The sequence below is a fragment of the Paramisgurnus dabryanus genome, chromosome 12 (assembly GCF_030506205.2).
Source record: "Paramisgurnus dabryanus chromosome 12, PD_genome_1.1, whole genome shotgun sequence".
NCBI lineage: Eukaryota > Metazoa > Chordata > Actinopteri > Cypriniformes > Cobitidae > Paramisgurnus > Paramisgurnus dabryanus.
In genome coordinates this window covers 21,575,080-21,597,831 of record NC_133348.1, presented here as the reverse complement: position 1 = coordinate 21,597,831, position 22,752 = coordinate 21,575,080, and the positions used below count along the sequence as shown (strand labels likewise).

General features: G+C 38.2%; 3 protein-coding genes across 7 annotated transcripts in view; 1 reads left to right on the top strand and 2 right to left on the bottom strand.

Annotated features, from left to right (window-relative positions):
- The window catches only part of syne2a (spectrin repeat containing, nuclear envelope 2a), a 132,118-nt gene extending 131,801 nt beyond the window's left edge, over window positions 1–317 (bottom strand). For all 4 annotated transcript variants that reach the window (XM_065257168.1, XM_065257171.1, XM_065257169.1 and 1 more), the window contains exon 1: window positions 181–317. The gene's annotated coding sequence lies outside the window, so the exon portion shown is untranslated. The remainder of the gene's footprint in view (window positions 1–180) is intronic.
- Window positions 318–1,375: 1,058 nt separating this feature from the next.
- Window positions 1,376–3,630, top strand: l3hypdh (trans-L-3-hydroxyproline dehydratase). The gene is made up of 6 exons (XM_065257167.2): window positions 1,376–1,612; window positions 1,701–2,189; window positions 2,405–2,574; window positions 2,671–2,793; window positions 2,912–3,049; window positions 3,122–3,630. The coding sequence occupies exons 2-6, from the start codon at window positions 1,709–1,711 to the stop codon at window positions 3,245–3,247; spliced, it is 1,038 nt and encodes a 345-aa protein (XP_065113239.1). The 5' UTR covers window positions 1,376–1,612; window positions 1,701–1,708; the 3' UTR covers window positions 3,248–3,630.
- Window positions 3,631–3,879: 249 nt separating this feature from the next.
- The window catches only part of daam1b (dishevelled associated activator of morphogenesis 1b), a 100,894-nt gene continuing 82,021 nt past the window's right edge, over window positions 3,880–22,752 (bottom strand). For both annotated transcript variants that reach the window (XM_065257165.2, XM_065257166.2), the window contains 9 exons: window positions 19,915–19,999; window positions 19,583–19,689; window positions 16,394–16,482; window positions 15,485–15,653; window positions 15,167–15,274; window positions 12,792–12,852; window positions 12,573–12,704; window positions 6,319–6,489; window positions 3,880–5,386 (listed from right to left, as the gene is read on the bottom strand). In XM_065257165.2, coding sequence (XP_065113237.1) covers window positions 5,174–5,386; window positions 6,319–6,489; window positions 12,573–12,704; window positions 12,792–12,852; window positions 15,167–15,274; window positions 15,485–15,653; window positions 16,394–16,482; window positions 19,583–19,689; window positions 19,915–19,999 — 1,135 coding nt within the window. In that variant the 3' untranslated portion in view covers window positions 3,880–5,173. The remainder of the gene's footprint in view (window positions 5,387–6,318; window positions 6,490–12,572; window positions 12,705–12,791; window positions 12,853–15,166; window positions 15,275–15,484; window positions 15,654–16,393; window positions 16,483–19,582; window positions 19,690–19,914; window positions 20,000–22,752) is intronic.

Here is a 22,752-nt window from a genome sequence, read left to right as displayed (position 1 = left end):
ATTTAAAATGAAATAACACATCCCAAAAATTAGTAAAAAATATCTTTAAAAAATATTACTTCTGCGAAATTATGACATACAAAAAACTTATTATGAACTGATATTGCGTTTAATGTCATGACTCATGATGCTCACCTGGCATTACCTAACAATTAATTTAACAAAGGTTTATAAACTCACATGAATAAATGCTGTCTTATGTTCTTGACGATTCTTCAATTACTTCCCAAACAGCTCATTTGATCAGGAAAGCATTGAAAGTTAAATTGAAAACAAACTTTGAGTGCAGCGTGGCTGCAAAGATTTGTTTGAAGTGTTGTGAATGTGAACTCCGCCTTCAAACCTCCTGAAGTAGCCTACCCCACACGCAGTTTTTCATTCGGAGCTTTCCTTTCGAATCGGTTCGTTAGAATGACTCGTTTCAGAAGTCAATTCCCCGAGTCCCCGTGAGAATTTAATGTTGAATAAATTTGTTTTATAAGTTGAATTATATGTGGTTTACATGTGATTCCAATATGAATTTCACCTAGTGAAACAGATGGATTCTGTGGAATCGGTTCGAACGAATCGTTACAAAAGATTCACTCGAGTCAGGATCCGATGGAAGCACGCGGCGAGTTGCAGTACTGACATAAACGTTGCATGTAAATGACAGCTCCCTATTTTATTTTATTTTTTAAAGAAAAGAAGAATACACACACATCACACATCTGTACTATAACTGTAAATAGCAACTTTACATTTTACATTAAATATTCACAGAAATATTCCCATTAAATTTTTTGTTAAAAACAACAAACAAAACTAAAATTGAAACACCAAGAGGTTTTAATCTATAACTAAAATATTGAAAATAGTTAACGAATATATAATTGGTCATTAATTAGACGTATTAGATGATAGATTTGTCTTGCATAAAAATATATTTATTTCCTTATGGCTTTTGTATGTGTGCCCACTAAATACTGTAACTTATTAGGTATGTTGGATAACTAACCAACAACTGGGCACACACGATCAGATGACACAACTATGTATGTTGTATTTAGAAAACTTTTGTATGAAATTAGAAATTAAGTTTCATCAATGTCATGAATCTGGGTAAATTATTTAGCCATGTAAGTAAAAAACAACAACTTTATTTCTATGTATTAAAAATGTGATTCTTTTTGTAGCTATTTTCCATCATGAATGTGTATTAAACAGTTTTGCAAATTTGCTGGGATAAAACGAGGCTTTGGTTTTAAATAAAGATCAAATGAAAGACCCGGCTGTTTTTATTTTTTTCCCCGCAATTTATATGCGCGCATTTAAACGTATTTTGTTAATCGCGACAAGAGACAACAAATGGCATTCTCATCCACGCCACAGGGTGGCAGTAATGAAACACTGCTCAACTGTACACAACTTTCCAGCTGAAATCCAGGGAAATCCAGAAACTGCTACTGTAAACAATCCCAAAAAGTTTCTAAATCGAGGGAAGGAATTGTTTGTTACATTCAATCGCAGTTTTATTTCATATAAATAGTTGCATTGATAACAAAAACCTCATGATTTACTTTTTTCGACGTCAATACAAAACTTGCAGTCTCAACTCTGTGCATTTGTAACGGTAAGCAGCCTCATATCTCATAAATCCTCTATTTACAAAGTTAAATTGCGCATTATTCTCTTAATGTGTTATATAACTCCAACTACAGAGTGATCAATGGACTTCCCAAAGCTTCCTCCTCACTCCGGGTCCGTGCTGTCAGTAGTGGACATGCACACGGGTGGAGAGCCGCTGCGCGTGATCCTGAGCGGCTACCCGGAGGTCATAGGTGATACCATCCTCGCCAAGCGTCGCTATGTACGAGAGCACCTCGATCACCTTCGCAAAGTGTTGATGTTTGAGCCCCGTGGTCACTATGACATGTACGGGGCACTCTTGGTCAGCAGTGAGTTGCCTGAAGCAGACATCGGTGTTCTGTTCATGCATAATGAAGGATACAGCACCATGTGTGGGCATGCTGTCATTGCGCTCGGGCGCTTCGCAGTGGATTATGGTTTGATCAAAGCGCCCACTTCACCAGAGACACAAATAAACATACACTGCCCCTGCGGTTTAGTCAAGGCTTTCACTCAGTATTCAGATGGGAAAACAGGGGCTGTCAGATTTCACAGTGTACCTGCTTTTGCGTTTGCCACAGGTGAGCAATAAGATGTGAATTATGTGCATTATTTTATTTATAACAAATAAACATCACAGAAATTTTTATTGGATTTGATGATTATAATGGGAATAATATTTATGGAAATTTGCTGTACATTTGAGTTGTCTTTGGATAACGCTCAGGTCCATGCAATGTATATACATTCAAAAATAATATATGCATTTAAAAAAAATCCACGTTTTTTTTTCTAGATGTGAGTGTTTCTGTACCTGGATATGGGCCTGTCATTGTGGATATAAGTTATGGTGGCGCTCTTTATGCTTTTGTGAGTGCTGACAAGTTTGGACTGGATGTCAACAAGTCCAAAACCAGAGATTTGGTGGATGCAGCAACTGCAGTGACAAATGCTGTTAAGTCCCAGGTACAGAGCTAGGATCAAATTTATGAAAGAAACATAAGCCATACTCGTGTGCAATTTTAGAATCACCCATACCTGTGATCCTCATTCCTGTGATAGGTCAAGTTATCCCATCCTGTTAGTGAAGATTTGGCCTTTCTATATGGTACGATCATTACTGATGGCAAAGACGCTTTCTCTGAGGAACCCACTGCCAACTTGTGCGTGTTCGCTGATGCACAGGTACAATTTAACATACATACCTTGTCTGGATCCGACATGCTTACATACTTTCAAACATATAATGTCTATCAACTGCTTTGTCACTTCCCTACTGAGTGTTTGTTTTATTGGTTATCAGGTTGATAGAAGCCCAACCGGGTCAGGCGTCACTGCTCGCATAGCTCTTCAGTACCATAAAGGCCTGATCAAGCTGAACCAGACCAGAAGCTTCCAGAGCGGAGCTACAGGATCGGTTTTCACAGGGAAAGCAATACAGGTATCAATACCAAATCTCAACATGTCTCAGCACTGAATCTTTAAACTAAACTGAACTAATCTATTGTTGAAGGAGACCACATGTGGAGACTTCAGTGCTGTGATAGTAGAGGTGGCAGGTCATGCTCACTACAGCGGAGTGGCCAGTTTTACCCAGGAGAGCGATGACCCACTGAGTGAAGGCTTTCTTCTGCGTTGACTCGACTAATCCTAACCAAAGTCCAGTAAAAAGTTGAAACATTGACTGATCGCAGGTACAGTGCAGGACTACAGTCCCCAGTGTGAGTTTAGGTACTGTAAACAAACTGTATCATTGGAGCTAGCAAATCTCTCTGTAAAGCAAATTGTGCAATTTACAATTAAACAATGAATAAACCTTAGTGTTGCATGCATGCAGGTAAACTTTTTAAAAGACAATGCAATTTTTAAGTGTTTGAATTGGGCTTAAATTGTACGTCAGTTTCTGACTTATGATATCACAATTGAATATTTGTATTACAACTAAAGTTAAAGCTAAGAATAAAAATGTAACTATATGCAAATAAATTTTCCACCTATAATTAAATATGTGACTGAATTAAACTCAGTAATGCTTGTTTTAATCGTATGCGAGTAAGTGTGTATGTATGTACAAAGAATATAAATACTTCAAGGTATAATGTACCATACATGTTATTATAGGCCGGGCAAGCACCACTCATTTTATAAAACGGTCAAAAGGGTACTTGGCCCGATTATGGTTAACCTTTACACAATCCCCCTGGTTTAACGGATTATAAATTAATAAATAAGTGGTATGAAATATTTTAGAAATAACTGAATGGAAACGAATTACATTGTTCCGGTTTATTTTGCTGTGCTACAGTAATGTTTTAATGACCACCAGGGGGCGTCATCTGACCATATTTTGGCCCAGAAAAAGCTGCAGGTATGAACACATGGTTTTTAATGGAACACACTGACAAACCAGATGTGTTATTTAAGTGTAAACCATCAAGCAACCCCCAGAGTTTGAAACCAGCGCTTTGTTTACCATTTACTAACAATTGAGTTAGCATAACTAAAAAGCGAAACTAACTTTTTCAACTCTTACATTTATTCAGATTCATCTTACAATGGAAGGCTGTATTTTCCTTAAATTAGAAAAGTCCAATGGAGGTATTTTACAGTGAAAAAAGAAACCGTCACACCATACCACTAGTTTACAGATAAAAAAGCCTGAAGGGACTCCAGACAGGAGGGAAGAACGTAAAGGAAAAGTATTGCCTTGATCATTTTAAATATGACTACATTTCATGTAAAAAGTCCTCGAACTGAGCAACACTTGACATCAGAAACTGCATAGAATCTGTACATTGACCGTCCACAGTGTTTAAGACAACACGGGCCCTGTTGGCCCCTAAAAACCTTTAAAAAATCATTTCCAATTAGCTTGTACCGAATATAACAAACGGAGTCATCTTCCATAATGCCTTTTCTGTTATAAGCTACCCACAGCCCTGGTTACTGATGTCAGAAATATCCTTAAAAACACTATATGTATTATTATTAATTACCCTTAGTAAAAGGGCACGCCACCCCCAAAGTTTTGCAGTCGCATTACTAGTTTTCAGTGACATATTTACAAAGGTTTAACATATTATTTCCACTTGACGCTATGCCTCTTTAAAATACATACCTATAATGCATCAAAAAAGCAAGAAATGGAAAAGCTCATTGGTGACGCTTGGCATGCTGAAGTCAGTGGCGTTAATTTTGGCAAAAAGAGGTGGACCTTTTGCCATGTTTCCTGCGCATGGTCAAAAAGCAGACCTTCAGTTCGTTTTAATCCTGGCAGCTCCAGCACCGAGGAAACACGCTCCCAGTACTCTTAATAAAGTTTATATTTAAATAAGGTTCATGTCCTTAATATTTAAGAGTCCTTTCTCTTCACTTTAAAACAGGTAATGATAAATTGACCGTCTTTGGGTAAACATGCTTTCTCTCCCCGGCTCCGCCCAGTTTAGTGTTTAATTTGAGGAGAGGAGTGCTCTCCAGACATTCACCACCACATGATGGTTTTTTGGTTGTAATGATGCAAGTCCTGATAATGTGCGTCTCTGTACTTAAGCTCAGTGGTGGCTGTTCAGAAGTTAAGCTTGGTAATCGGACGCTCCCTGCCGGTGTCTGACGTCTGGCTGTTGATGCGCTTGCGGTTGCGCTTCATCTTTGACAGGTCCTTATCGAAAACCTCCCCGGAACGCAAAGCAGACACCAGATCGTCAAACTCGCCCCCGTCGTCCTCTCCGTTCTCTTTGGCTTTTCTGGCCTTTCTTTCCTTTTCTCTCTGCTCCTTAAGCTAAAAGACAAGAGACAATGTCAGCCTGAGATGTTTTTATACTGATGATATATATTTTGGCTGGCAATATAAAATGTAATAACTAAGATAATGGGTTTTTTTTATCACTGGGCCATTAAAGGGACATTCCACTTTTTTTGAAAATATGCTCATTTTCCAGCTTTCCTAGAGTTGAACATTTGACATTCAGCTGATCACCGGGTCTGGCGCTAGCACTTTTAGCATAGCTTAGCAAATCCATTGAATCTGATTAGACCTTTAGCATCGAACAAAAAATAATCAAAGAGTTTTGATATTTTTCCTTTTTAAACTTGATTCCTCTGTAGAAAATAGTAACCAAGGGGACTATTTAAGGCACTTCTCGATATCAATGCCTGCTGCAGCCATGTTACAGCAGCAAAGTCCTTGATTATTACGCCGGAATGAGAGTATAGTTCCTAGCCATATCTGCCTAGAAAATCACAACTTTTAATTTTCTGTCGGTCTTAGTACATGATGTATCTACAGAAGAGTCAAGTTTTAAATAGGAAAAATATCGAAACTCTTTGGTTATTTTTTTGCGCGATGCTAATGGTCTAATCAGATTCAATGGATTGTGCTAAGCTATGCTAAAAGTGCTAGCGCCAGACCCGGAGATCAGCTGAATGGATTCCAAAACAGTAAGAATCAAATGTTTAACTCTAGGAGAGTTGGAAAATGAGAATATTTTCAAAAAAAGTGGAACGTCCCTTTAAGCTTCGTAAAGGCAGTATTAGTTTCTATTAGCATTAAACATCTACTAAACTACAATAGTTGAAATTATACTCTCTCTGGTTGTAAGACCCTTGAGTCAGAGCATGCACAAAAAAAAAAAAAAATGCTAATGTGTTACTGTATTAACAACCAGTTCTAATGAAAGTGTTGTTGGTATAATACGCTAAAGATTTGCAGACCTGAGCCTCCATGCGTGCCCTACGCTCCTCTTCCTCTTTGCGCCGCCGTATGTTCTCGTTCTCCTGACGGGCCTCTGCAAAGGATTGCAAGAACTGATCGAAAATCCCGAAGAACTCATCTGGCTGCATCTTGTCAGCATCTTCACCAAAGTGCTTGACTGTTTTTAGGAACTAGAAAACACAAAGCTCTGGTGATTTGAATGGCATGACGTTCTCTCCTTTCACAGCAATCATACAGTATGAGCATGTCTGAGTCACCCACAAAATCTTAAGAGATTCAAAAGAAAAACATCTTTTATGATAGAATAAGATGCCCAAGGGGTAAGGATTGGTCCAGCCTCAAAAATGAATAGTTTTTATTATTTACTCATCTGTTTATAATCTGTAACCCATTCTGACTGATGCATCACAAGTGTGACAAAATCCTTATGTGTATCAGCCAGGTACAAGATGTTACTATGGTGACACTATTAAATTGGACAATTTGCAACAATGTTGACATCATCACAGAAAACCAAATGCACATGTAAGTGACAAAGGACACAGTTATAGGTGAATATAGGGCATTTGTATTGCCGAGCCCTGAAAAGCACAAGTTTTTTCCTAAAAATAACAAAAAGCAGGTGTAAACAGAGATGAACAACAAAGTGCAGCAGAATAAGCAGAAAGTCAGCAAACAAACTTTAGGAGTCTAATGAACTTCCAGTAAATGAACTGTATGATGCAAAGGTAGTTATCTAGCACCGGTAGCCAAGCATAAAGTGGTCTTGTTAACCCAGATTTCTCCAGTGGCTGATTACAGCTTAAACACAGGGGACTGGAGTCTTGCCACGGTACTGCTGCTGCCTCGTGCCGTCTCACCACAGGAGAGGAGGCCAAGCCTTCCCACAATGCCTTTGATGTGCCTTTATCACTGCCATATGGAAAAGCGTCTTTATAGGGCTACGTGTGCCTGAGCCAAGGGGCATATATTTATTTCAGTTTTTCCCTGGTTTTGGATATCATCTTATATATGTCTATAGGTTAACACTGAAGGCCTAGATTAGGGTTGGGCTAAAGCTTTTTTGCTATGAGTAGTGTATGTAGGGATTCCTTTATTCCACAGCGTATTAGAGAAAACAGAATTACATAAGACAACTCGAGGTACTGAAACTATTAAATACCAAGCATTACTTCTTAGCCAATGGCAGATAAGACAAAACCTGCCAGTTCAGTAAGACAAATACCAAAAAATAAAGAAATTGAAAACAGGTCTTATGTGAGGTTGTTCGCAGGTAAAGTTCTTGTTTGAAGGATATCAACTCATTTTCTAAATTCAGTAACTCTTTATTTTACTGTGTTAAACAATACATGTATTTACTACAGTAATATTATGTATAAATACATGCAACTAACCCCAAACTAAACCCTTATCCTAACTCTATATTTAGTACATTTTGGTAATAATTTTTACTTAGCACTTAAATGTATAATTACACTGTATCAAGGAAAATGTAAAATAAAGTGTAACCTAAATTCATGACCCTATTATGCATGATCTGTTACCCCTTAAAGGGATAGTTGATCCAAAAATGAATATTATGTCATCATTTACTGACTCTCATGTTGTTACAAATCTGTATACATTTCTTTGTTCTGATGAACACAAAGGAAGATATTTTGAGAAATGTTTGTAACCAAACCGTTCGTGGACCCCATTTACTTCCATAGTAGGAAAAAGAATACTATGGAAGTAAATGGGGTGAACTATCCCTTTTAACCCCACAACACACTGTTGGGGCTTATTTTGCCATAACAACTGGCTGCTTGTATATTATCCCACTTATTATATTTACCTATTTACCTCATAACTAAGGTAGGGAACATTAAATATCTTATTTGCTCATTTTTTAACAAAGCAGACATTCTGCGAGGAAAACCTGTTTAAAGTTTTAAGACGACCACACTATTTGGTTGAATCATTTGTAAATATAATGTCATATATGCTATTAAAAACATTTATATTTTACTTGTGTAATATTAAACTGTACCTGTCAAAATGATTCGCAGCATCCGGGTTACCGTGTGTTATAGTTTCAGGCGGTTGTGGGAATATCTGGGAATAGCAAACCTTGGAATGTCGCGACTGGCCGATTAGAATCAAGCATTTTTGAGTGCAGTGTAATAAGAATAAATAAAGTTTTATAAGCCTGAAATATTATTTTATTTTATAAATGTATACATTTTTTTAATAAACTCAACCTATCAATTAAGTACAATATTGAGGAAAATTTTACCGTATGAAGACACGGTTGAAAAAATTTTATTTATATACCCATTTCCCCTTACTGTACATTTGAAGAAATACTCAAGTGTGCATTTTAACAACTGTCTGACTCTGCACAGGTTAAAGACTTGAAAGCAATGAGAGTTGTATGTCCTGTTCCTCTTCTGTGTCCTGCTGGGCCCCTAGGGGCCAGTGAAAGTGCCAGGTCACTGCATAGGAAGCGTTCACAGCGAGAGGTCGAAGGTCAGCAGGAGACAGATGAGGACTGTAGCCTGTTTCTACAGCTGGCCTTTGAAGGAAGCTTAAGGAACCACCAGGATATGCACTTTTACCACCTGAGCCTTTATAAGTGCAATTTATACTCGTGCGTAGGTTCTACACCAAAGGCTATGCGTTATTCTGATGTGTACCTCACCAAAATTTTAAACACTGAGCGCAAGCTTGGTGATTGGTCCACTAGAACCCCTCCCATCAGGTAAAAGAATCTGTTTAGCATTTTTTCACAAGCATTTCTGCTTGCGACGGTAAAAACAAAGATGGGCCAAGTTGAGGAGTGAAAACTTGAAAAGCATCAAAATGTCTATTTACGTACATCATTGCTGGTCTTATTAAATCATATATAATAATAAGCTGCTGCTTCGTTTGTGGTTTTACTGGCCAAGCTGCTTCTTCTTTGGCTATTGCACTGCTACAGTGGGTTAAACGCATGGATACTGCCTACTAGCGGTTTGCATGTGTAATTGCACGTCAGCGCGGACAACGACATAAATAGATGGTTTCAGCAGTAACAAAATAAACAAGCTGCTTTCTTGGTCAACACATAACTTCCGGTAAACTCCGCTAAGAATAAATAACAACAAAGTCCTTTAAAGGTGCAGTGTGTAATTTTTAGAAGCATCTCTTGACAGAAATGCAAAATAATATGCAAAACAATATTATCAGTGGTGTATAAAGACCTTTAATAATGAACCGTTATGTGTTTATTGCCTAAGAATGAGACCTTTTTATCTACATACACTGAGGGTCCCCTTACATGGAAGTCGCCATTTTGCGCCGCCATGTTTCTACAGTAGCCCTTAACCTCTTGAAAAGCACCCCCATTCTGGCCCAAAACCATGAAAATACCTACTTTCACTAAAAGGGCTGTGTTTACTAAACCATTTACAGTATAAGCATAACTGTGGTATCATTAGTTAGAAGACACTTTGAGCTTCATTTTCCATGTTTCAAAATTATTTTAAGATAAACATTTAAAAAGTTAGAGAGGCTGAAGTACATTGTAATAAAATTGTTTTTGCATAACATCTTTTTTTAACACTAAAAATCTTAATGATAAATATGTGTGTGAGAGTTTTTGTAAGACAAGTGCCTTTTCTAAGTGCCAGTCAGCCACAAAATAAAAGTCTTTTGTTTACATGCATATACGTTCGTTCTTTTTATTGTTTATCCTTATATAAGCGTATAAAATGCCGTATCCACACCAGGAAATAAAGCTTCACACAAAGATCGTTGAATTCGTTATCTAATTGGCTACACGTTCTGTCTATCAATATTTTCCATGAAGTCATTGGAGGAACGCGCGAGTCAGATGACGTCACGATATTTGACAGCGCTGTTTGGATATTATGTATTATACTCCCGCCTACTTGTACAAGCAGGTTTGACCGCTGGTTTTGAACGCGAGTGTACTCTCATATACAAGTGTTACGATGTAAATAGTCCTCAGATTGTATATTATAATCTATTACAAGACGTGCATGTGAAATCTGATGTAAACAATGGAAAATATATCTATATTTCACGGATTATACGCATTTGTGGACAAAACTGGTCATTGGATGTACTTTGTTGGAGAGTTTTTATGGGTTATTCACACATCTGAAACAGACTGGATTCGATTCACGTTCCTTATACCAGCACAAAGGTAAGGAGTCAGTTTATATTATGCATGTTGTTATCTGGACTTCTGTAACAAAAAACTATATTTATGATGCTAGAGCAATTGTATCTCAAAACGGACACCATACACTGATGCTAAACCCTTAGACCTTTTAAACGATGTATAGTAGTGTTATTATTATTGTTGTTTGTACACAGTAGGCTATATATATATTGTTAGCAGCATTAAAAAAAACTGACGTCTTTCCGTCCTCGAGCTAGTGCGCGTCGAGAGGTTAATGGACAAACTTTTTTACTAAGTTTTCTCCGACGATGACATGTTTGTCCGGTGGCGGCTACCGTTGCTTGTCTATGTGTTTCAAAAGCGAGAGTTGAGCAGTGGACTGAGCCGTTGGTTGCAATTCGCAATCTCACCACTAGATGCCGCTAATATTTACACACTGCACCTTTAAAGGGGCTGAATGTAAGTTATTACTTAAAAAAATCTTTAAGATAGAGTTTTCATTTGTATATTTATAAGGCAACCATAATGTAATAGAAAGAATGACACCTTGAGTGTCCTCCACGGTTGTCTCTATCAGCCTGTAGGCTCTTTTCTGTTTGAAGGAGTCGAGTCCGAATTGGCGCGAAATTCAAAATGTGACGTCATGCGCGTGCTCGTCTTCCTGGGCGTTCCATATAGACGCGTACGGTAGTCATTAGTAAACAGCGGCAATCGCTAACATGTTTCAAATGGACTCTGTAGACGGAAAGAAGCAAGCAACTTCCAGCACAATCCAGACACTTATGGAAACTCCTCGTAAGTTTAAAAAAAATCCTTATCTAGTGCGGCCAAAATAGTGCGTGACCGGCGTCGGGGAAAAGACAAGAGTAAACATCGGATTGACATATGATGCTTGAGGGAGCTCCGGTCAGCGCTGGGTATGAAAACAGACCTTGAGCAGGTTTCCTTTTTACTGCAAAGGTAAGACATAGTTACAGGGCATCTGTAATATATCATGTTATTGTTTTTGTGGTGTAATGCTAATGATAGCATTTATTTTGTGGTGTAATGCTAACGATAGCATGTAGCACAGGACCGTTTCAAAAGTTACTTTCTTATATGAATTATCTTTATTCAGAGCACGAGTGCATTAAGATTGTGAGTGTCGGGAGTGTGTTTTACAGTGTCGTGTTACAAAACTTTAAGAAGTAGACTTCTGTTGAAAATAAAGTAGCACTGCAACAAAATTTTAGCACTGCTAAAATATGGTCTGTCAAACAATAACCTTACAGTACTGTAACTTTTCTTACATTTGTAAACATGCTGGTGAATCTCAATGAGCTGTCTGTGGTTGCTATGGCAACTCTGGTTGTTGTGGTCATGCTCGTACGAGTGTGCCCACCGAGTACGAGCATGAGACTGGCTGCAGTTTCTATAACGGCCACTGGTGTCAGTAACGGTTAGAAATTTCTCAACTTACGGACAGCCCCTTTAAACGTAGTATATTTATATAACAAGCAAAATAAACAACAGGTAGATTATCTAGGAAACCAAAACATTTGTTATTTTCAATGTGGTATTTGTTCAAGAGTTCAGTTTAGAAAATAGTCAGACCATTAAAAAACTGAAACAGGAAGTGAAGTTTAGACCAGACGCGTATCGCTTCACCGCACGGTTTCACCGATGAAACCGTCTATATGAAAAAATGACACATAGCCTCGCCGTAGGACCTATATGCAGAACTAGAATAAGCCCTTTACAATCACATACTGTATTTGTGATCTGAGAACAAGCAGTGACTGAAAGATACTCTGGATAAGCAAGTTGTCAGCAGTCAGACAGACAGCACATAGTTTTATTCCATTAAGTGCACCCTAAATAGTGCAGTAAGTGCACCATAGGCGATATGCATAGGTGACTGTATGAAAACCCATCTAGTAAAGTGATTTTTTGTGATTTCTACACAAAATCACCCTACAAAATGTAAAGAACATTCAGTGAAAATATAACTTGATATGCTTAATATTGTCCAAGTGAGGCCAAGACAAAGACTGAAATATTTTATTTCTCTGACAAACAAATGCAGTCCTCCACATTCATACTCACCAGTTCTTTAGCCTCGATGAGGGAGTCTTCTATGTCAGAGAAACTGAAACTGGCCACCGTAATGAACTGGCTGACCACAGGCACAAATTTATCTCCATATTGCTGAGGACAGTTCTTCTGATGTTCTAACTCCTGCACGAAAGAGACAATTTATATAAGCCTCGCTCGTAAGACGGACGAAAAAATCCTGCATGTAAACAATCTCACAGAGGAACTTACGCTTTCAACGCTCTTCAAACCGCTGCGAAGATTATTGATCTCCTTTTCCAATTCAGTCATGCTGGAAAGATGAGATCACAGTCACTTAACATTCACAATCTAGCCCATTCACAATCTAGCATGCGAGGCTTTCACCACTGCACATAAATCTGATTTGTTTTCCACAAATCAATCTTTTCAATTGCCGGTTCGTGTTATTTAATGGTGTCAGATTCATTTATCAAGCGATGCGGTTAGTATGTTTACATGAAAACTGTTCATTTGTACACTGTCTTTTTAACCTTTTTGTCTAAACAGGGCACAGTTTGATAAAAAGCCATTGGTCTGAACTTTAACCCCCGTGATAGGCCAAAGTGACTCCATTAGTGGGATGCTGCATATAATGAGTGTGAATGGGTCTGTTTAAAGCTGTGCTATTTTTGGAGAAATGACCGCAGTGTGACTGATAGCTTACTGCTTTCTATCAGTGTCCCCTTTATTCTGCCCTACAAACAAATAGGCCATTGTAAGAGCACAACGTATCAGATTATGGAAAAAACCTTAAGACGCATTCAAAAATTTCCAATCCATTCAAACACTTGGAATTTGAACATCTGCACCATTACACACATTACATTATTATTATTTTCATATTCTGATTGATGTAAATACACTGACTGGTACCCTGCGGCAGGCAGATATGAAATTCCTTTCATTCATTTTACCCCCAGTTGGGATCACGAGCCCAATTTGTCTTGTGACTTCACCCGTGGACCAAACCACATCATATTAGTCTCGCTAACAGACTGAAAACAATGCAGCCTTTAAACGACTTGAGCTGTTGTGCAGCCACTGTAAAATGTGTCCAACATACAAGAAATGACTTTACATTAGTAGTTCGATGACTTTATAATTGCTAGTGTTGACTAAAGGCCTTGGTATAGTCTGTTTTTAGACTTATGAGGTGTCATAAAACATTTTGATATAATAAGAAATGCAAAGTAAGAGTATGAAAATAAGAAGCATACAATTACAAACATCTCTTCATGTATTATTTTGCACATGATTTCAAATGACATCATACAAACCAATTGTGTTGTTTTTTCCACATTTAAGGGGAAAATTTTCATTACCGCAATGTATCCATGACACATGATTTGGGTTGTTTGACATGAAAATATTTATAATTAAAAAAATCTAAAAAATAAAAATTGCATGTTATACTATAAACATTTACAGCAAAGAAACATGTGCTATTTGGGGATCATTGGTAAATGTAGAGACAATAATAAGGAATATAAATGTGTCCAAGAAAATTTTTCTCATCCTCCGCAACAATTTTCAATCATTGTTTAAGCCCTCAAGGAACTAATATTTAAAAAAAAACTTGTTGGAAGGGAAATAATTGACTGTGACACTCAAGATGGCTACCAGGTAAGCAGTACTTATTTTTTCTCTCCAGATAAAAGTTAACATTTTGTTTGTCATAGTACCTAGACAACTTTTTAGTTCTCATTACCGAAACATGAGTTTGTAAATGCATATATTTAATGTAATATCATGTTGCGGTGATGATAATTTTTGATAATCTAAAAAAATTTTAATAATTCTATAGGAAATATTTTTTAAATCCTCTAAAAATAATGGTTATAGTAATTTCAGACCTTAATCTTATATGTGCAAAAAGAAAAACATTTTCAAGGGTTTTAAAAAAAAAATCTGATGCTGAACACCTTCTAAGTCTGGATTTCGTGAGAATCACCCATAAGTGGGTGTATAGGCACATTCGAACCACAGCCATTTGACTCAATGCACATGCGTGAAACGCCAGCACACGTGTATGTGACAAACTATACATCTTGTAGCCTACATACTACATACACCTGTACACGCATGTGCAACATACACGTACAATGTACGCGATGTTTCAAAAATCCAGTGGTGCGCGTACACCACTCACTCTTCTAATGACAAAACCAATTGCGTCACGCACACTGTACGCAGACCCTCATGTAAAAAATGTACTATATTAAATGTGTTAGTCACGCTTTGAACTATATTTTCTGGCATGCCCTTCACAGCCACATTCGAACTTCAAAGGTCATCAGGTAAAGGGTGCCCTTTTACTGCTATGGTGGCCATGCATCTGTTTCACTTCTATATATTTCAGCACCTAAGGCCAAAAGAGCCGAGGGCCCTGTTTCCTGTTAGTATAATTTAGGGTTTACAATGCATATATGGGTAACCAAGGCTCGTACGACCCACAAGGTGAAGGGAAGAGAGGCCACAAAAACTATTTCCAAAATCTATTTAGCGCAAGTAGACCCCAAAGGGCTGTAAATTTCCAAGTTGACGAAAGAATTGCACGCTAGTAGTCACTCCACAGCAATACCTACTTGACTTTGGCAGCTTCCGGCACATTCTGCAGCTCCTCCAGGAAGACCATGACTTTGGAGTACTTCTTTTCCAGAATGGTGATCAAGTAGTGTAGTAGAGTGACATTCCTGCATATTTGGAGCAAATCATGATTACTATCAGAAAGACAAACGCGTACATAATCTCTAAACTACACGGAGTAAATCATTATGTTTTGTAGGTTTCAACTGAGACCACAAGGAATGGATGAAGTGAGCCAGACAGACAGACAGACATATCTCTCATTTGTGGATTGAGGAATGGAAGGAGTGTGATAGACAGACAGACAGATCCCTCACTTGTCAATGCTGGACTTTGTGTCTGCTATCTTATTGAGCGAAGAGATTTTGAAGCCGTATGCGTTGCCTCTCTGTCCTTTGTTCATGTAATTTCCAAACGCCAGCACCACCTCCAGCAACTGCTTGAGATTCCTGCTGTGTAAAACCTCTTTTGAGGCCTTGGTCAGTGCTGCAAAACAAAAATCAAACTGTAACAGAAGACCAACCAAACCTTAAATTGTTTGATGATCAACTTTTCAATATGGAACACGCATTGAAAATGTTGCACATGTGCATATGGCAACAGTCTGCAATAGCTGAATATTCTTATCACTTAAAAAAGAACACTGTTTTAGGTCGATACTCATAGTATAATGATCAGCTTAAATATATTTTATTATAATTTTAATATATTTTACAAACTTTAACATGCCCTGGAATGCGAAACTTCAGCTGTCACTGTAAAAACTTTCTGAAATGCGCAGCACAAATACATACAGTACAGCCGCGTGTCACGGCATCCTAAATGACCAGAGATAACAAGTGTGTTTGACATCACGCACGCTTCATGGTTTGGATCGGTTTATGACATTAAAGCTGCATGAGCGTGATTGGAGAGCAGACTGCTCCTAATATGTTTATAAATCTCTGTTGCCAAATGATCTGTGCAGCAAGCATAATTTCAAGCCATAAACTCATAATTACGATGAACTCCATCGCACATATCTTCCAGTTTTCTACAAAACAATCACAACTTTTAATGATGTAATCATACTCTAGTACGGATCATAAAGGGATGTGGTACGTACAAGCGGGAAGTGGGGACAATCGATCGTACAGGTCTGGTTTAGTGTGGTTAAATATGATGTGAGCGCCCTTATAGTGGATGGCTTTGAAAAAGTGTATATATGTGGAACTGCACGTTCATACCTTCAACTTTGGGTTTGATCTCCGCAATCCTCTCAGCAAATTTCTTCTTAAAGTACAAAGACTGTAACCTCTGCTGGTAATGGTTTATTCTGAGGGGAAGTCAAAGAAAGAGGAATGGTATATTAACAGGAAGGTGCATCCCTTTGCGTGCCACCCCCCGCCCCCAAAAGAAAATTCATGACATCTCAAAGATAGAATTTTAATTAAACAAAACATATAAATTCTGTGACCCTCAAGGTCCTTTGCTGATCCCGTACCCCTCTCTCCACCCTGTACTTTTCTGTCCTCTCATTAAAGGCGGGGTCCATGATCTCTGAAAGCCAATGTTGACATTTGAAATCACCTAAACAAACATGCCCTTACCCCAATAGAATCTGGACCTTCTTTTAGACCCGCCCCACACATAAGCAACCCAGGCAACAATGTTGGTAAGTAGACACGACCCTTACTGCTGATTGTCTACAAGTGTGTTTCGCTAGTTGGCCAACTCCCTTTCCAGTGTTTTTTCAAAAATCACGCACCCCCTTTTAATATTATCTATCAAATAAAGTCAAAAATGGACAAAAAAACGTTACAAACATAGTGAATTCTTTTTTCGAGGTTTAATTACACAATTTAGGATTATAAATGTAATTTTTTTTAAATAAAATGTGGGGCCCCTGGTTTGAGAACCACTGCATTTAATAAAAAACAAACAAAGCCTAAACTGGTGAACTAAACATAGCACTGCTGTGTTACGTTCAGCACCCTTGTGCTGCATGGGGACCATGGATACCGCACTTGCCAAGGGCCTTAATACCCCTAACTTCACGGCTTAAATCGGACAACCCGGTCAATACTTGGAAAGATTTTGCTTCCATCTTCTAAACTCCAAACACATCAACCACAGCGAAGTCAAAACATTCACAAGGGCCTCATAAAATAAAGGAAAGAAAACAAGCAAGCCAAGGCACCTGTGCTTTGTTTGGCATTTGGCCGTCTGCTAGATAGCATAACAAGACTGTTGCATAGCTGCAACGATTTGGTTACAGCAAATATTGATGCTGAATGGGATCTTCAGCCTGACCAAATCAATGTGTCACCCAGGCCTCACAACCCTTTTGCTCCTTCCTCCTGGAAATCCTATTTGCTACTGGCACTGTATGTGTGTTCGCCAATGCAGTAAATGTAAAGGAGTGGGTGGCCTTTAAAGACAACATGTTTTTCATACTGTATATACCAGGCCAGAATCATGAAATCCACAATGTGGAACTGTGGAGGTAAACAGCAAAATTTTTATTTTGGTGCCTGCCAAGATAAAACCAGTTTAGATCCAAGCCTGGCAAAGGAAACGGGTGGGGTTTATGGGTAGTGTGCAACAGTTCCCTTTAGAAATCAGGACATTGTTTTGAGCTACTTAGGGTTTCGTTAGACAGGCAAAAAACCTAAATTTGTGGTTAGAAATTTAGATTTTTTTAAATGTTCTGTCTCAATGGTCAGATCAGATTTCAAGATTGAATAAACAAGTGATTGGTTTGCATAGCTGAGTATGCATTATGTGTAAATTGTACAGTACTGCCTCCAAAGCATACTGAATGTTGTTTTTTAACACTCCTGAATTCAGCACCATGACCAGAGGTAAAAGTTTTCATACTTTTCTTCTCCACAATGTCAACATCTCTATAATGGCAGACATTGTCAGCACGACACCAAGAGACAAAAGACTACTAGTGTGGAAACCGATACACCAAATATTTATTGTAAGGTTTTATCACTTGCACATGCAGATATCCATCAAAAAAATCAGATTTTTAAAAAAAGTGTTTATATGAAAAGCATTTGACACCATCTTAAGGGATGATTCACATATTCCGTCTTTTGCCCGCTCAAATTAGACGTGGTCGCAAGTGCAAATTTTTTCCAGGCACGTCCGCACCACATCGAGTTAAAGCGTAACTAAACCCCTGGTCAGAGCGTGACTCCACCCACTGGCAATATTTGAAAAATGCAAGAAAAGTGGGCAGATCCCAACGGAGATAGAGGGGACGAACTAAGTGTGTGGTGAGATCGTAACAAGGGCGTGGTGAGCTTGAATCTGCTTACGTCACGAGTTATTTTTTGTACCCAACATCCAATAGGAAAATTAAACTGCAGTAGCCACCGTTCAACCTGAAGTGGGCAGCACTCAGACGTTTTTACACCATATATTGTAGTATTGAAACACTTTATACCCAAATGTAAAAAAACTTACTAAAATCAATGAACAGCACTAATAAAGCATCATTCTTACAGATCATTAACTAAAAAAAGTATGTTTAGGGTTTAGTTACTCTTTAAAAACATTTCAACTTTTCAGAATGACGCAAACGCACCGCAGGTCATGTGACAAAAACATAAGTGCCTAGCGTTTTCCACGCGTTTTAGGCGCGACATGTGAACAACCCCTAAAGGTGCACTGTGTAGAAATAAGTGGCATCTAGCCGTGAGGCTGCGAATTGCAACCAACGGCTCTGTCCACATAGAGAAGCTATGGTAGCTGCCACAGGACAAACATAGTGAAGAAATTCGCTTTGTAGATCAGTTTGTCTGTTTAGGGCTACTGTAGAAACATGGCAGTGCAAAATGGCGACTTCCATGCAAGGAGACCCACGGTGTATGTACATAAAAACGGCTCATTCTAAGGTAATAAAAATAATACAGTACATTTTGTAAGGTATTTATACACTACTGAAAACATAGTTATATGTATTATATTGCATTTCTGTCAATAGATCCTCCTAAAATTTACACATTGCACCTTTAAGAGATTTTTAGTTTACACAAACAACAAATTTGATTTCTTTTCAACATTTCTATTGAAATAAAAACATAATATAGTCTAAGTTAATCTTTTACATTTATCTAATTTAATAATGTTTATCTTTATGATGAACATTGACTCTGTAGAGCAGTTTGTCTATTTAGGATTACTGTAGAAACACGGGAGTGCAAAATGGCCACTTCCATGTAAGGGGCCCGCGGTGTATGTAGATAAAAACGGCTCATTCTAAGGTAATAAAAACATAATGTGTCTTTATACACCACTGAAAACATAGTTATGTGTATAATATTAGATTTATGTCAAGAGATCCTTCTTAAAGTTACACAATGCACCTTTAATCTAATCTTAAATTATTTTATATCTAAATTAAAGTTGAATAAATCCTCTACCTGCTCATTTCATAGAGGAAGCGGTCTGCCTTTGCCATGCGATCCAGCTCGTGTTTGTGCTCCTCCAGTAGATCCACATCACTCTTCTCTGGGATAAACTTTAACATCTGGAGGATTGAAGAAAACAATCTTTCAGTGCTTTGAGGCTATGGTGACATAAGCTCTGATTTAATCGAATGTGAATGACTATTAATGGAAGAATGATAAACACTGAACATCTTTTACGGGAAGATCAGGTTTCACAGTGTCAGTGTTTCAATCTTTACAAAATATCCCAGAATGCTTTGCTGTCTCTCCCACACATTTCATTCCATTGATCCCTGGACATTCACCTGCTCCAGCATGTCCTTAGGCAGATCTTCCTGTTCGTCCATAGTCAGAATAGCTCTCTTTATTTCCTCGTTGGAAAGTTTCAATCTGAAACACAAGCACAGGATATACAGATCAGGCGGACAGGGACGCATAAATTCATCTGAAACAATAAAATCTGAGTGGAACTGATAGTTCTGAATCAGCACAGAACCCACAGAACTCGAATGAATCACTTCTGGTTTTGCTGGGATCTGAAACGTTCATTAATTTTCCTTTGGCAAACAGTTCAAATAAACTAGTATATGTTATTTAGAAGGAGTATTAATCGTGAGGCCGTACGTTGAACCCATGTTTGTTTCAGTTACAAGAATTCCTGGCTAGCGCTATATATAATTATTGGAGTAAAGAATTGATATCGCATGACTCGTGTATTGTAAGACAGCGAATGCATGCTTTAAATAATCTGTGTTCATCATTGGTTACATTTAAACAGCAACATTACATCTGTGGTCTGCCTTTCCCATTTAACTTCTTCACTTACCAGCAATTTGTTTGATCTATATATTCGTTATGTTTCATTTCTTTGTGCTCCATCTTTATGTTTTTGGTCTATTCGTGGTCAGGTGAACATGAAACCAGTCTAATTATTCAGGGGTTCATTAAGAGTTTTGAACTGAATAAATAAGCTTTCCATTGATGTATGGTTTGTTAGGATAAGACGATATTTGGCAGAGATACTTTTTGAAAATCTGGAATCTGAGGGTGCAGAAAAATCTAAATGAAGAAAATCACTTTTAAAGTTTCCAAATGAAAAATAGCAACATATTATTGAGAAATACATTTTTGCTATATTTAAAATAGGAAATTTACTAATATTTTCATGGTACATGATCTTTACTTAATATCTAATGATTTTTGGCACACACACACACACACACACACACACACACACACACACACACACACACACACACACACACACACACACACACACACACACACACACACACACACACACACACACACACACACAAAAATCGCTAGTTTTGACCCATAAAATGTATTTTTGGCTATTGCTACAAATATACCTGTGTTACTTATGACTGGTTTTGTGGTCCAGGGTTGCAAATGTAGTTTTATGTAAAATATGTAAATATAAAATACACTATATGTACAAAAGTATTTGGACACCACCTTTTATTGAAGGGGTTACAGTAATTTTAGTAGTTCTACTAAAATTAGTAATAAGTAATTCTAATTTCTTATTAGAAGGACCCATCCCAATACGCAGTGGCGGCCAGTGACTTTTTCGAGGGCGATTGATGTGATTTTTGTCACAACATGTATGAAGCCCGTCATGTGTGTGGTTCCTTTTTTCAAAATATGTGTTCTGCACTTCGAGAGATCATGTGTGCATCATGTGTCTTGTCAAAGTAAGGGCATGCTGCAGATGCGTCTAAAGGGTTTATGACAAAAGAGACGCTCGTTTTTGCAAGATACTCACATAATCTCATGCAGAGTTTACTGTTAAGGGAGTGTCTTGCGTGTATTTTGTGAACGTGCGCGTCTCTTTTAAAATAAACGGTCTTGACGCGTGTGCAGCAGGCACTTATTTTGACAAAACACGTGATGCACATGATGCAACAAACACATATTTTGAAAAAGCAAGCAACACACATGACACTCCGAACACTTATTTTGAATTTGCACCCCTTGGATGAGCAGTCACTGCCAATACTTAAGGGGGTTGCACACCGGACGCGCAGCTTAGCGTCACGTCGCGTCTAGGACAACTCTGAGGTATCGTACACCGGAAGTGCGCATTGAATAGCGCAAGCCTAGTCAGATAGTGTCTACTTCAAAATGCAAAATATACGTTAGCAGCCAATGTTGATTGCTAACGATTTGGGACAAATATGATGTTATTTAATGTTAAACTATGTGAGTGGAGCTCTGTGGCGCGACAGGGATTTGAGCAACTTCGTGAGTCGTAGCTGGGCGCTGCAGACAGGCGCCACCTGTCGGCGCCGCTGTGTGTATACTTCGATATAGATTTTTTAGAACAGTGCGGCGCTGAGCTGCGCATCCGGTGTGCGACCCCCTTTATACTGTACAGCACATTCGTAACTTCAGGTTGTCAGCAAGCTGAAATCAAAGATGTAATTTATATGACAACAATGTACAAAAACACTTTTGAAAATATTTGCATACAGATGACAACGCTGATAAAACAATCCCTGTTTAAACATAAGCATGAAAACGACTAAAAATGCTGTATCATGTATGCCAGGCCAATAGTTGGCAATGTCACACAAAGTCTAAAAACATAATACATGTCATGTAAATGAACGGTCTTTTAATTTTTAACTCCTGTAATTGAAGTCCTGATCACTGTTGGCAGTTCATAGCAGACAACCCACATACCCCTTTGACAATAGCAATCAAAACAGCTCGGAGGAAAATCTGCAAGTGCAGACCATCCTAGATTACACATTATTGATAGAGTAAAGCATCTAATCCAACGACAGCTTGTGGGTGCATTGCCAAAAAGAACAGGTGTTTGACAGGCCTGAGATCAGTGCTGGAGGGCAGCCTTCCTTCTTCTGCCAGCATGCAGAGAGGCTGCAAACCGCAGCAAGGACATGAAACACGGCCAGAGCTCTTTCCATGTTATAGTCTGTGTGTTAGTGCCAGCCATCACTTCCAATTCTCAGCATTCTGTTATTAGGTTACTTCTAACAAAGTTCATAGTCTTACAGAAGTGAGGAACCAGTGAAGGAATTAAATGAAATACTGCCAGATTCAGATCATTTAAAGGCAAGCCAATGTCGCTATTAAGACGTTGTTAGTATAACCTC